This window comes from Octopus bimaculoides, chromosome 1 (genome assembly GCF_046866305.1).
Source record: "Octopus bimaculoides isolate indiv1 chromosome 1, ASM4686630v1, whole genome shotgun sequence".
NCBI lineage: Eukaryota > Metazoa > Mollusca > Cephalopoda > Octopoda > Octopodidae > Octopus > Octopus bimaculoides.
Window position 1 is genome coordinate 131,947,918 of NC_142928.1, and position 16,011 is coordinate 131,963,928.

A 16,011-nucleotide genomic window follows, 5' to 3' on the forward strand; every position below is an offset into this window, starting at 1 on the left:
CAGTCTGCATCACTTCCTGAAGTTCCTTCAGGCCAGCTTTTGCACATAAAACCTCCTCATGTATGATGCAATGAAAACCTATCAGTGTATGACCAACTTCTTTGGCAAACAAATTTACAAATCCTGCTTTTTCATCAGTCATGCTGGGGGCACCATCTGTTGTGACGGATACCACTTTTGAAATGTCAATTTGTTGAGAAGAGAATTCGTTCACAGCTGCTTTACATATTTCAGCCCCGGTAGTATGTTCAGGCAGTGTTAGAAGGGCAACCATCTCTTCACATACTTTATCACCCTTACAAAATCGAGAAAAAATGGCTAACCTACCTGATGATGTAATGTCCATACTTTTATCAATACAAATAGAAAAAAAAAACTTACATGAAGATAAATTTTTTGTCAGTTGTTCAGAAGTATTCTCCAACTTAAGTATTCTATCCTTAACTGTTTTCCTACTTACAGACAATTCTTTAATACACTGAATGATCTTTTCCTTTTCTGAAAAATTGTCAAAAAGGAAAGGTACACCCTCTAGCCAAACTTCTTTAATATACTCTCCATCACTGAGTGGCTTTCCATGTTGGCCAATAACTTTTGAAACCTCAAAATTAACAACAACTAAGTTGGAACTGGGCTTGCCTGAGATAAAGCTTATAAAAGTATCAGCCTGTTTTTTTGATTAGCTGAGTTCACGAGAAATTAATTCTTTTTTTTCCTCTTCAGTTTTATTGCTTAAGTTTTTATGAACACTTTCAAAAAGCCTTTTTACAGAAGAAGTTCTACAAGCAACTCTTTTGGAACAGAAAATATATAATGCTTTATTGTCTTTCTTAATCATACCAAACTTTTTAGTCCAATATTTTTGAAATTCTCTAATAACCTCTTCAGATGAATGACATCATTTCTTAGCTGGTGGTCCTGACATTCTTCACAATGTAAAGAGGGCAGAAAAAAAATTCATGAGATAATGATATATGTGAAAAAGGAGGAAGAAGAAAAATAAAATGTCATTAAGTGATTTATAAGTTTGATCAAACCACTATACTTTTTATTAGTTTCTTAATTAAAGTAAATAAAAAATAATAGTTTGCTATTCCCACAAAATGGTAAGGTGGGTGCAGTGCAAAGATCAGTAAAGAAAAGACAAAGCATGCAACAAATCATGAAATTTTATGGCCACGAATAATTTGACATTTACAGTAAATCCTTTCAAGAAGTGATGACATATGCAGCAGTTCAAGCTTGAGATAACAATCCAGTGTATGCATAATCTTGTATGTATGCAATACATGTACTCTATATGCACAATGTAAACACAGCAGCTATGATGAAAACATTACCATGGTCAACTAACTGTACCCAGACTTGCATACAGGCTGAATTTAGCAGCATTGACCCAGAGTCCTCTAAATACAATTTAGTCACTTGAACATCAATGGACATGAAATGATCTACATAGCAAACATTACAATACAGTACTGGCTTATTTATTAGAAATTGTCGAAAAAGTCTTGATATTATTGTATACAAGCTGTACAAGTATATTTACTGAATCCATAAGTCATAACAAATAGCATGATAGGAAATCAGGGAAGGACTGCATAAAGGTAAGTATATTTTTCAACTTACGTTTAATATATAGATTGGATCTGTATTACAAAGAAAAAATCTAGAAAACTTATCTATTCTAACAAGGATTTCTAATCTGACCAGATTTAGCCAGTTTCAACATAAAACAGGTAGAGTCTTTTGGCCAGAAATGGCTAGTTTAAATGCGAAGGAATTCAGACATTTCAGGTAATGTAATGGATTTTTATGTGACTGCAAATAAATACTCTTGAGCATATTTCTAGTCTTTAATTTCAAATTTTCCTAAAAGTCACTTGATTTGAAAAACAAAAAATTTTGCAACAAGTACCTGTTCACAAGGCTAGGCTTATGGATGTTTCGATTGATGGTGCTTTGTGAAGAACCAAGTTCTGCCAACAGTGCTGGATTAACCATAAAGCAAAATAAGCACATGCTTAGGGCATTAAGGGAAAGGGGCACTACAGAAATGGTAAATGATTTGTGGCACAAAAGAAATCACTTTAAACTTGCTAAAATATTCTAAGTGGTTTATATGATTGAAAATATAATTTCAAAGTGTTCATGGTGCCATAGTGAGGATCTAATCAAAGACTTTGCTATTAAAAAATGTCAGAGAAAACTTTTGAAATATAAATAAACTTGGTCATATATTACTGTTAGTTCTATTTCATTTTGAAAAATATAAATTTATTTTATGGTATTATTGTTTACATTTTGAATTACATATATATGGGGGCACCAAAATCTTATGAGTGCTTAGGGCCTCTCTGGGTCTTAATCTGGCCCTGTCTGCCAACAATGTACGAGTGCTTGTGCTTGGGTTTTGGATTTAACCATTTCAAGCAAGGCCTCATCTTCCTCAACAGAAGGTTTCCCTAACTTATAATGATTACTGGAAACAACAGTAAAACAAATTTACTCTTATAAAGGAGAAATATGTAATGACCATTATTTAAACTTTGTCTTATATATGATGGACTCTCTCACTGAAGATGATGTATGAGTGTTCAGCTTTTGCCAAATGATCTGCACAAATGATTTGTTTATAGTGATCAAATGTTCGTGCTTCACATTAGCTCACTCACTCCATCAAATTGACGTTGTTTGAACTGGTGCACTGTATACCACGCATCAGCTGCTGAAGTGACTGCAGAGCAACAAGAGGAAGTGTTTTGTTCAAGAATACAGTGTAACACCCAGTGTACGAATTGAAATCACAATCACTAGATCATGAGTGCAACACCCTAACCACTGTATGTACGTATATCATGCATACATACATACATGCATACATGTTGTTGTTGGCACTCCGTCGGTTAGGACGTCGAGGGTTCCAGTTGATCCGATCAACAGAACAGCCTGCTCGTGAAATTAACGTGTAAGTGGCTGAGCACTCCACAGACACGTGTACCCTAAACGTAGTTCTAGGGGATATTCAGCGTGACACAGAGTGTGACAAGGCTGACCCTTTGAATTACAGGTACAACAGAAGCAGGAAGAAAGAGTGAGAGAAAGTTGTGGTGAAAGAGTACAGCAGGGTTCACCACCATCCCCTGCCGGAGCCTCGTGGAGCTTTAGGTGTTTTCGCTCAATAAACACTCACAACGCCCGGTGTGGGAATCGAAACCGCGATCCTATGACCGCGAGTCCGCTGCCCTAACCACTGGGCCATTGTGCCTCCACAAATACATACATACATACATACAAACAAAGACCAGCAAAAAAGAAAATACGCTGAACTATTGAGAAATTTTCAGTTACTCTATCCAGATTACAAATTCAGGTTTATACCCTTCCCAATGTCCATTACTTTACAGAGTGGACATGTTTGAAAGGGCATCCATGTGCCCTCACTATATATGTATGTATATGGATGCCCTTTCAAACATGTCCACTCTGTAAAGTAATGGACATTGGGAAGGACATCCAACAGTAAAAAGAATCCAGTGGAGCTTGGCCCAGTCCCTAGGTTTACCATCTCCTGTCAAACTGTCCAATCCAAGCCAGCATAGAAGATGGAAATTAAATGATGATAATATAATATATATATATATATATATATATCATCATCATCATCATCGTCGTTTAACGTCCGCTTATAGATATACGCACACACACGAATACACATACATTTATAAGCACATTCTGAGTCATGCAATAAGCATTCATGCTTAAACTTCAAAATTCAACAGTTACAATGCCCTTACACAACTGATTATATTTGATCAGTTTCAAAGATTGCAAAATGATATAAGAACAACTAGGTAAATACTTCGTTAAAATTATATAATAATTTACTTAGATTTCAGCAGGCTATGTTGTCTAGCTTCTACAGCTTTTACACCTGAATCCTGACAAATAATCAAACAGCTTATACCTGCAAAGGATTAGGAAGACAGTTGATGTGTTTTATGCTTGATCCAAGCAAGTTTACATTTACCTTTGCAGTTATATCAGCTTTTGTGACTTGATGTCATTCCATGATTGAATAAGCAGACTTCAGTTATACTATATGAAAATTGGCTTTACATTATCAAATATAAATAAATAATATTAAAAGGCATTTTTAAATGATATACATAGATATCACTAAAACATCATTGTGATTAGTGAGATTTTGTTGATCACATGTGCAATATTCTCGCAACAATCTTTGAGGTCTTTCAGATGATGCAAGTAATATGTCTAGAATTTCAAGAAATTTTATTTTTTTATGAAATCACTGAATTGGACTCTATACACTTGTCACAATGAATTTGCTGTCACTTGAGTTGAGTTGGTCACCGAAGACACATTTCAATGGCTGCATGAATAACACTGTAACATAACTTTTGTCCTTGGGTAGCAACTGTTATTTCTTATTTACTTACTCCTAGATAGTATGAAAAATGACTGATATTTCCTTCAAATTTTGCTTTTGTTACATTTATTCAAACCCCATAGAATACCTCTCAACACATGGCTATTATGCTCTCCCACTACTGCTGCTCATGGTCACAGTTGCACATTTTGTCAGCCACTACGTGGTTAAGGTTAAGCAACTGACAAGCAAATCTGTGATATTGAGCAGAATATTTGCACATTTGCTATAATGATATTTCTGCAACTCAGTGTGTTAATGGTGGTTGAGTGATCTGATACTTTGCTCTCAGTATTTTTTAAAAATCCTTGTTAACAAATTGCAATCTATGTCCTTGAAGGCGTATCTCTGCGAAATTTCATTAAAAAATATGCATTCAAATTACCTATGAGGAGTCAGAGTCGGCCGAGGCCCAAAATGTAGTTATACGAAGTTAAATACGGCCACTAATAAACATTAACTGAACTTCTTCCTATCCGAACACGTTTTTCACTCCATACAAACCGGATGGAATTATAAGCTTTGCCATAGCTTCATCAGTGGTAACAAAAACGAAAGCAAAGATTTTTTTTTAACCAAACTTTCCTAATTAATACATTTCCACTAATCAAACGATAGTTCCGTATGACAGGTGATAAAATAAGCAGTGTTCATTGCTAAGACACTTAATTCCCTGAATTCTCAGGGGCGTATTCCCCATGGTTACAAGTGCGAATCACAGTTGTAGACCGTTTCACCGACTTTATATTAGTACTGTGGTCGGACTTTTCAGTTTGTTAAAGCGCACACAAGACAACACTACTTTCAATTCACGTTCGATTACAAAGAGCCTAAAATATAAAAATCAAATATTTATACCCTACCCTTTTCCTATAACATATTTTAAGCAAGACAGCCCAACAGTCCTTTCTCCTAAGAGCAGCAAAGATAACTGAAAATTTGGAACTTAATTGATTTAAAGTCATATAGTTCCTAACTTTTGAAACCTGACAAGACAGATTTTTTCCAAGTGAAATTAAACAATCACAGAATTCAATCTGAAGATGTTGTCATAGTAGAGTATTTAGAACAAGGCAGTCCATCCCTCTCTAAACAATATTAACTCTGTTATAATTCATAGGAAAAGCATGAACATCTCATAACCATACACTCTAAAATAGGTATGGGCAACTTTTTTCGACATGGTTCATTATCAGGCGGGCCGCACTACTAAAAAAATCCATGGTAAAGTCCCGCGGGCCGCAAGTTTACCAATGAATGACCTAAATTTTACACGTTATAACATTCAAGTTAAAAATTTAATTCGAAGAGGATTAATCCTTGTCATGTAGTGGAGGCGCAATGGCCCAGTGGTTAGGGCAGCGGACTCGCGGTCATAGGATCGCGGTTTCGATTCCCAGACCGGGCGTTGTGAGTGTTTATTGAGCGAAAACACCTAAAGTTCCACGAGGCTCCGGCAGGGGATGGTGGCGAACCCTGCTGTACTCTTTCACCACAACTTTCTCTCAATCTTTCTTCCTGTTTCTGTTGTACCTGTAATTCAAAGGGCCAGCCTTGTCACACTGTGTCACGCTGAATATCCCCGAGAACTACATTAAGGGTACACGTGTCTGTGGAGTGCTCAGCCACTTGCACGTTAATTTCACGAGCAGGCTGTTCCGTTGATCGGATCAACTGGAACCCTCGACGTCGTAAGCGACGGAGTGCCAACAAAATGCAATCCTTGTCATGTGATCTAAGCCAACCTGGTCACGTGATTAGAGGTCATATGCCATCAAAGATGAACGGATTTAGGAGTTCGTGAAACGACAACAAACCAGTGATGAGTGTTTTCGAAGTGATTAAGGATAAATTCCATACCGTTCAGCAGGATTTATCAGCTGGGTATTCTATCTAATTAGTATATTTTCTATTCGGGGATTGTTTCTGGCAATTCAGTTTCATTTCAACTCGTGTATTCGTTCTGTATATCTTTCGTCTTTATTTATGGGTGTGTATTATTTATAAATTAGTCTGAGTTCTTTTGTTTTAGTTAATAACAGGAGGAAAGCTTTATTCATTGTTGAATTCTGCAGGATCTAGGATTAGATATGACAAGTCATTTAATATTTATATCTACAAGATGTTTTTTTTTTCTTTTTCGTAATTTCAAAACACCCCTTCTCTTTATTCTGGTTTTGTTTGTTTACAGTATAATTTTCAAAGAAAAAAGGATGTTAGTTAAGTTTCGTAGCTTTTCATCTAATAATGCTACTATATATTATTTATTCACATCTCAGTCACTCGACCTGCTAGAAGTAGCAGCTAAATCCCTCTGAAATTATGCCCTATCGCCTTAAATGAAAATACATTAGATATTGTAGCGTTCGATTTACAAAAAGAGAGGACTGTCACGGCTGGAATGTCTTCGATCGTATGCTTGTTCTAACATTGTGAGCAAGAAGGCAAGTTTGAGGTTATGAATGGAGCAGGATGTGATCTGATCACAGTTATCTTGCCAAATTTATGTGAATTTAGTGCTTTGGTAACGAAGCCTTTTTTTTCAGATTTTGGAATCAGTTGCTACTGATCTTTATACTTTGTGACATTTTTTTTGTTGTTGTTCGTTAATAAATTTTATATTGTCTTTAGTTGGAGATGCGTAAGTGTTACTAACACCTGTTTTCTGCTCGCAATGAGTTGGTTTTAACTCCCAGGTCAGTACTAACCAAGCAGACATATCTGAGTTCCACATATGACCATCTCATCTTTTTATATGTCCATGTTAACTTCTTTCCTTTTTTCTTTTTAAGACTGTAGGCTATGATTTGAGATAGTGGGTAATGTAAAGCTGAAGCTAAGTGTAAAGAGCGAGTTAAGCTACAAACGAAATTATGTCTTTAAAATAATGGATTCGACAAATAACTATTTCTTGATGAATGTATACTCAGTGTCTTTCGGTAGTTATTTATTTATTATTATTATTATTATTATTATTATTTGTAACGACATGAATGCCAACTCTAATTATCCAGACTGTAACTACGTAGCCAAACAGAACCTCCGGAATAAAAATGCAATTCGAAGGGAGAAATGAAGAGAAAGTAACTATCAGAAACTAAAAACGTATACAAAGTTGAATTCTTTTTGTTTCTTATTTCTAAAAGAAATATACTATTTTTTATGATATTGAGCTACATCAGTGTTTAAAGTATCTGTTGGTTACAGTTATTAACAACTTACGACTGCCTATATTTATTTGGACATTTTATAGATAACCGGTGTAACTAATTTAGGGAAACCTTAATCAGAATTTGAAACCAGACAGTCGCTCGATCAGCCAGAAATAGCAGCCATATCTCATTCAAATCACCATCCTATCATGAAGGGAAAAAAGCGGTGGTGGTGCCATAGTCATCTTAGCAACATTGTTGGCTCGTGGGTAGATCAATGTATTTATTGTCAACAAGGCGAAGCGTACATAGATCAGAATTGGGCCCCAGACCTGTGGGGCTCCTGGGTAACTGTTCAATGTCTTAAGAGGGCATTGAATGCTGGGACGAATACGTTGGGTAATATGGTTCTAAATAGCCTTAAAGATGGTCCTGGTTGGAGCATCTTTGGACTGAAGTTTGCTCTTAATAACCATAATTTGTTGAAAATAGTCTATTTTAGCAACGCATATGCATACAGATAAATAGTGGTCTACGCTGATGTGTCATGAAAAGAACGGATAGTCCATCAGCTTAGGAAATCTTAACCCATTGTATATATTTTATAATTCTTTGTTCACATGGGGTAAATAGGAATATCAAATAATTCTCTTGATTACTAGAAGAATGTTTATAAATTGTTGTTAGTGTACGTCACTGAGAGACTGCCTGATTATATATATATTAATAATTAAGTGTGCTACAAGTGGTACCAGCACACTAAAAATCGCAGCCAGAAGACGACTACAACCACAAATTTTCACTGATACACATTGAAGTTATTTACGCATGCTGTATCACTTGATATTATTGTAAACAACAATATCCTTATATATATATATATATATATATATATATATATATAAATGAGGTATCCATCATCTGGGCATATTATCTGCATGGAACACCTTTATCTCACCTCACATCTTTCTGAAATTACTGGTCTTAGGCACTTCAATTCAATCAACACCATGGATCTCACACTCCTCCCATACTGCCACTGTTGAAGTAAAGGCTGAATTGTTTGTCGCCATCAACTCTCAGCACCAATTATCCACTCCCAACATATACGTCTGACATAACAAACATCCATGATTTGTTTCTTGAAGAGTTTGATCACTGCCTATTAAAAGCAATTCATTGAATGGCTGGTATGTCAAATCTGAAAATTATGTCAGAATTTTGCTACTTTTAGGCTGTCTGTTTCTGGCAGAAAATGTTTCACACTAACTAATCTAACACTGGGTGACTGAAACCATCTTCCTAAGGTATATCCTTTCTCATTCTCCATATAACTACCCAAAACTCAAAGTGGCTCACTTAAACTGTTTTGTAGCAGTATGGACATCACTACCATCAACTGGGATGCTTTTACCCAAAACTGCAAAATTAACATCAGAAAAGCAAAGGATGTTTTATTGTGTTACACAATCTGCATGCTCTCCTCCCTACCATATTGCAGCAGAGATTACATGTTCTCTGACAGAGATTTCTAGTTCTCTGACACCATCAACTTTGCAAAATACTCCAACTCCCATTTTTCAGTCTAGATGGTTAAGTTATCAACACATCAGCTTAAGAAGTTTTCCTATTTGATGCACACTCCCTTTCTATCTCCATAATACATCACTCAACAAAACTGCACCTACATTCTCTTTAATCATGCATATGCAACCACCAAATATGAAAGCTCCTTTAATCACTATGACCCAACAGGTGACTTTTCCTGATAATAACCCTTCCATAATTCTCAGTCATATGTTCCAGGACTAGTCTCTATCCTTACCAAGCTCGTCAACCTCTCTCTCTCTCTCTCTCTCTCTACAGGAGCCTTTCTCAATCACGTAAAAGTGCAGCCTTGCATCTCTCTCACCTATTGCACTCACCTCATACAACTTAAAGGAAACAGAAACAGTTGTCCACAATCACCTTGAGTAGCTTGCCTTCCATAGTAACCACCAGTATGACTTCCACAGACCAGATGTACTGGAGACTTGTCCTTCAATGTCGTTCTACTTCCCATCAAGCACTTTTGACTATATGTTCTATATTTAAGGGTGTTTTTTGACTATATGTTCTATATTTAAGGGTGTTAGTTGATCAGAGATAAGAAAGTAGTTGAACTTATGGGAGACAGTGTTTCCTTATCAAGTCTTTAATTGCTGCTACATAACCAAAAATTGATAATGAAGTCGTTTACATTTCAGCAATAAGGCTTTGTCGTAGTTTATTATGTATGGAGAATTATTTTTGAGGGTAATGGAAGTGATGTGTTTCATAATTCTGAGTTGATTTAAACAATTATGTCTGCTTTTCCATAAATATATTGGTCTTTTGACCATTCAAACACAAGACAGCACTCATATAGATATACATAGCAGTGTAAACAAACACATGCACAGTTTTAAAGGTTAGTCAGTGGCTTGAAACATTGATGTTGCAGTGAAAGAATGAAATAAGATGTGATTTACTTATATGAGAGAGATTGTGTAAGTGGGCTAAGAACATTGTTAGACGTGAAGGATATTATATTGTATGTGCAGAAGTAGCTATGCTAGTATGAACATGTGATGCAAATAGTTATTGTTGGTTGTGTGATTCCTGTATTGTGAGTGGAAGATACTTGTAATAAAGGTAGGTTTGTAAGGGATGTTTCAGGTAAAATAGAGAAATACATATACATGTATAGACACTATTATTCATTTATCTACACCAGTGATTCTCAATTAGGATCCATGTGGCCCCTGAGGGTCCATATAAGATTTGGGGTGGGGGTCCATGTAACAAAATAGTAAATTGGGGGTGGGAAGGGGGGGGGGTTCACAATAGTATTTTAAAGGCCCCTGAAAAAATTTTACTTTAGATGTATGTATTGATATGTATTGCAAGAAACAGCTAGGTTTCTTTCTCTAACATTTTACAAAGTTCCAGCTACACAAGTTAATGCATGAAAAACAAAATAGGGATTTTGAAAGCAGTTCCTATAAGATTAGTTTTTAAACATTGACTAGCTGTGGAGGTCCACTCAAATAAAATAGTAATCAAAAGGGTCCATAGATAAAACAATGGTTGAGAACACATATCAACATAAAATACAAAAATGTTTTGATGTTCTGATTGAACTTTAGAAATAATGGTGTTTATATGAACCTTGGTCTGTTCTATAGTGACAAATTTTCTGTGAATTTTAACTGTCTTGTATTATATATATTCAAAGAACTGATTGATATGTTTGTTAAAAGCCATGTGCAGCCAATGTAAATTTTGACCATATGAGAAATAATAATTTTAATGTTATAAATATGTCATCAATTATAAATTCAACTATTACTTCAAAGCTTGTTGCAGCAATAATTTTTTCATGTATTGATAGAGATTAATGAAGTTAGTATGCTTTGTACTGCAATGAAGTATGGATGTAGCTTCTTGTAAAAGTTTGATGTACAATAAAATTAAAATTTTGCTGTTGTAAATCAAAAAAATATGTTGTATAATCCCATGTCACCTCTGGGATGCTCAGATCAATCTTATGACTTGCAGGTAGTTGGATGAATGACTTGGAATGGCCCATAGTTTTCTTTGATCTCTGTGTATTATTAGGTTTGACTTAATTGACTATAGTACTTAACTACATCCAGTTGTAGAGTCTAAATGATGTAAGAACACAAATCTCTAATTAAAATAACTGCACTTACTAAACTATCTACGACCCTGTTTTTTAAATTATTCAGTTTGAGTCTCACTTTGTAAATCATTGAAAATTAACCAAAATATCTTTTTTTTCTTCTTAAATTTAACCCAAGAAGATCATAGTCTTTCTAGACTGCTGAGCAACTGGGTTAGGTTTGTAGAGTTAATTTTCAGCTTTAACTTTTGAAGCTCAGTAGTTGAGGGGGAAATAGGTGATATGTGAATTCCAGAGGTATTTTGAGTGGTAAATGTTAATCGACTCCCTTTCTAAAACAATTGTTATTTGATTAGAGATCTTCCCTGACGTGTCACAAATCTCGATTCATATCTGAATAATATGCTGGCGACTAATTATATTTTTCCCTCCTCTTCAACAGGATCAACCTCATCAAAAATCAGGAGGTTCTGACTCCTGTTAAGACAGTGAAACCTGTAGACCATGTAAACTATGATGCAGGAGCTGATCTTCTTTACAAGTATGTACTGAAAGTGTTCAACTTACATTACTTCTAACAGCCTTTTCATTTACTTATTAAGAAAATACATGTGAAAATAAACTTGTATCTTCAAGATTTAGAATATCTTGTAAATATGCTACTAGCTGTTATTAAGTTTTCTATGATGTGTTGTGATTTATATTTATTTGATAGCTATAAAAATGGGTTACAAACAAATAGCCAAGTATATCAAATACATTTTTTGGAATGAAAATATACATTGCCATTAAGAACATGAGGTTAATATACTGTGGCAAAATTATGGTATTTAAAAATGACAAATGGCTTGTTCAAGGTTCATTGTATTAGTCAATTTTCTTGCCTGTAACTTTGATGTTAATAACTTTAAAACATTGCTAGAATGCATCAAGTAAAATATTATTCATTGTTTATTTATTTATTTTGTTATTGTAACATTTCAAAATGAAAAAAATATAAATTTACTGGGGAATCGATAGGGTTTAATAAGAGCTTCCTAAATTATTTTCTTGTAAAGACAGCAAGATCCTTATACCGGAGTAACCAATCATCTGGTTTATCATACCCATGATATATACCATCTCTCTGTCTTTCAAAAGTAACAACAATACATTATGAGTTTAAAGTATGCAAGTAGTATTACATCAGGACAAGCCTCATTTGCTTTATTCAGTTCAACTGAATAACAAGTTAAGATATTTTTAGAGAATATGAAAATAATAATAATGAAGATGACATGAATCTTGCTTTTAAAAGAAGTGGCTTGTTCGTAAATATGCTTGTGAATCAATCAGAAATTCTTGTGATAAAAGGAAATGTGGCATTACTTACAGGTATCAGTTATTATGGAAAGATATACAAAAAGCCAATGAAGAAAATGCCAAGAAAGCTGAGGTAATGGAATTCCTTATTTTACTTTTAGTTTTGTGTAAAAAAATAGTTTCATTTCTTGCACAAAAATATTTCCTACAAACTTTGCTCCTTGCACAAATTTCTATTTCTATAGAGTTAAGGAAAATCTTTTAATTTATTTTGCTATCAACTTTTAGAAGGCCAAAATAGATACACACATTATAAATGATAAACTTTTTTACCTTTTTCTACTTTTGAAATTATTATAGTTAATCAGTATGTAAGTTTATATATTATCTAGTAAATTGATTGGCTTTAACTCAAAGTCCAGTTTGATTCTTCTTAAACCTTGAGCCTGTATCTAACTCTACATGACATACCAGCTTCCTGTACATTCTTGTTTAATCATCATCATCATTTAACGTCCACTTTCCATGCTAGCATGGGTTGGACGATTTGACTAAGGACTGGTAAATCAGATGGCTACACCAGGCTCCAATCTGATTTGGCAGAGTTTCTATAGCTGGATGCCCTTCCTAACACCAACCACTCCAAGAGTGTAGTGGGTGCTTTTACGTGCCACCGGCACGAAGGCCAGTCTTGAATTATTCAATATCTTAATTTTCTTTGGTGCCATCTTTTTGATGGTTATAGGTACAGTCCAACTGTTTTAGAATGATTCTTAAAATGTTTGTATTATTAATGTTATTGGTTTTAATTTTGTTTTTGTTATTTCTACAGTCATTGGACCGTGAAATCCAAATTATATATGGTGATATAAAAAAGAACTGTAACAATTTAACTGGATTTTATAGAGAAGTGAAAAGTCTTCCAAGTTTCTTGGGTGTTTTGCAGAACTTGACTGATTTATTGGGTAAGCAAGATTTCCAATGCTTCTCATTTTTTCCATTCTTTGGAATTTATGTAGATTGACAAGGAATAGAAAGATCACATGCACTGGCATTGACAAGCAGCTAGGAAACTAATATCAATGTTTACCTTTTGTTTACACTTACTAGATAAAGAGCATAAGAAGTGATATGAATGGTTACACCAAGTGCCTTAGTGTCACAAATAAAAACACTCCAACTGCAAATAAAAAGCAGCCTACATACTTTCTTCAACAAAGCTTTACTGTCGCACTACAATACTAGCTACAAAAGAAATAGATAGGAATCAAATTCATATCACCAGTTTAAAATTCCAATGTATTATCATATCATTGTGCTACTAGCTGTTCCCTACCTTTAGCAGTAATCATTGGGTTGAGGTTGCTCAGATTTGCTCTGAATCAGTCGTGCTGCCCATCACAATCTTGCATAGCATTCAGGAGATCAGCAGGGCAACATTCAGTGTCCATACAAAGCTAGTTGATGAATGATTTGTTTACTGGGTGGCCAAATTGTGTGTATCTATGTCAGTGTGTCCATAGGAGTTTAGTGTATCACTAACAAGGTCTTGCTTAACTCTCCAACAATCTGAAAAACACGTGTCTATCTCAGTGATAGTAAAAAGACTGCCACACAGCCTTTCTTTGTTCTGATGCTTTTCCCTGAAAATTTTCAGAACAATCCATAGCAAGCAGGTGTATGTGTCATCAAGCCTTATCTTGTAGTGTTTGGTGAGGGTTCAAGCAGTGAACTGATTTTGAGTTCACTGCTCATTGGGTTATAGGGAAAGCCATAGGTAACAGTATATTGGATGTGCAGTCTTAGTGAAAGAGTCAGCTGCTGACTGACAACATTCACAGGATGCTGGGTAGAGGAACCTCTGTGAAGCCAGTGGCTTGGATCACATCAAGTTTTCAAAGTGTGTTACTGATAATGTCTATAGACCTGGTGAATATGGATGTTATTAAGCTAATGAAAGATTTAGCAGTATCAATTTTCTATGAAACTTAATCAGATCTTTAATTAGGATTGCATATAAATGTTTGAAGATATTTTTATGTTAATTAAATTCTGTTGTACTTATGCAGAGTTTGCAGCTGTAACACTTCAGGTTTGAATTTATTATATTAGATTTAAATATATACATAAGAATGAGAAGAAGAGAAGAAAACCAAGAAAAATAAAAAAAAACAAAACAATTCACCACCTTAGGTTGAAAATTTTGGGGTTAGCACTCATTGTGTGGTTTTTTAAAGAGGTTAAGTGTTTTTCATGTTTAATGATTTGTTTTATTTCATAAATTTCAGTATGTCACTCAAAACTGTAAAGCTTATGAAATTTTCCATGTGTTTCTCTATATAATGTAAAGATAATTTTTTTTTTATGTAGCTTGCTTAGAAGAGAGTTGTGATTCAGTTGAGTCAGCCCTTGTGCGATTGGAGAATGTTAGCGAAACCCAGGAACTGAAACAACATATGCAATCACACACAGACCAACTCAATAATTATAGGAGAAAGAAAGAAGAAGAATTGAAAAGATTAGCATGTAAGATGAAATATCTTTTCATTTTTACTATACAATTACTGTATTTAAAAAGAAATCATTCTTGTAGTTTTCTTATTGATATTTTTAGAGACATTTATTCTGTAGTCTTATTTCCCAAATAAACTGAAGAAAAGTTTAGTCTCCTAGTAGTTAAACTTTAACTTAATAACACTCTACAACCTTTGCTGTTTTTCTCCCTATAGTACTACCATGTGTTAACCTCTGAACTCATCTGCACCAAATCTTTTTTTTTTTTTACTACTGTACCCTAAGCTCTAGATGCCATACTATTACATCTTGCCCACTCTTTATTTTACCCACCATCAATCAACTTAGAACAATTCCGGCTGAACAGTAAGCACTAATTTCCCATCATCATCTCCCCTGCTTTTTAATGCATGATGACTTTATCATAAGGGGAATGAAAATTATATTTTCAAAAATTATTTCTTATAAGTGAAAAGTTGACAATTTTTTTTTTTAAATGCTTTATGTAAAACTTCAACTACATTTAATCTGGACTAATGAGGCAGTCTCTATGTAGTTACTTTACTTGCTAGAGATAGCAGCCAAATCTCTTTTAAACCACATCCAAGTATCCAAGTTGTCTTGAAAAAGGAAGCTCACATTGAACAAAGAAGTCAGAGATTAACTCTTTAGCATTCAGATTATTCTGTCTAATGTAAAGCTTATTTATTTGCATTATTCTGAATTACTCATGCATTATCTTTTTGTATTGAGATTTCGATGATGTGCTTGTATATTTTTAGTATGGCAATGTAGAGTAGGTGTGAGAGGCTGAATATGGGTAGTCGGTACATAAAACAAGTATAATATTTGGGCTAGATATGGCTGGTTTAAATACTAAAGGGTTAATGTTCCCTCTAATTTTTAGCAACCAGTGTGTACAAAAATCT

The 16,011-nt window shown here is 34.5% G+C and overlaps 1 protein-coding gene across 2 annotated transcripts in view; it reads left to right on the forward strand.

The window, feature by feature from the left end:
• The window catches only part of LOC106882601 (dysbindin-A), a 33,703-nt gene that overhangs the window by 12,163 nt on the left and 5,529 nt on the right, over nt 1-16,011 (forward strand). Inside the window, exons 1-5 of one of the 2 annotated variants that reach the window (XM_014933341.3) lie at nt 6,204-6,334; nt 11,709-11,807; nt 12,641-12,701; nt 13,401-13,533; nt 14,939-15,094. In XM_014933341.3, coding sequence (XP_014788827.1) covers nt 6,273-6,334; nt 11,709-11,807; nt 12,641-12,701; nt 13,401-13,533; nt 14,939-15,094 — 511 coding nt within the window. In that variant the 5' untranslated portion in view covers nt 6,204-6,272. Of the gene's footprint in view, nt 1-6,203; nt 6,335-11,708; nt 11,808-12,640; nt 12,702-13,400; nt 13,534-14,938; nt 15,095-16,011 lie in introns of those variants that run through there. The other variant, XM_014933349.3, reaches the window with a different exon arrangement.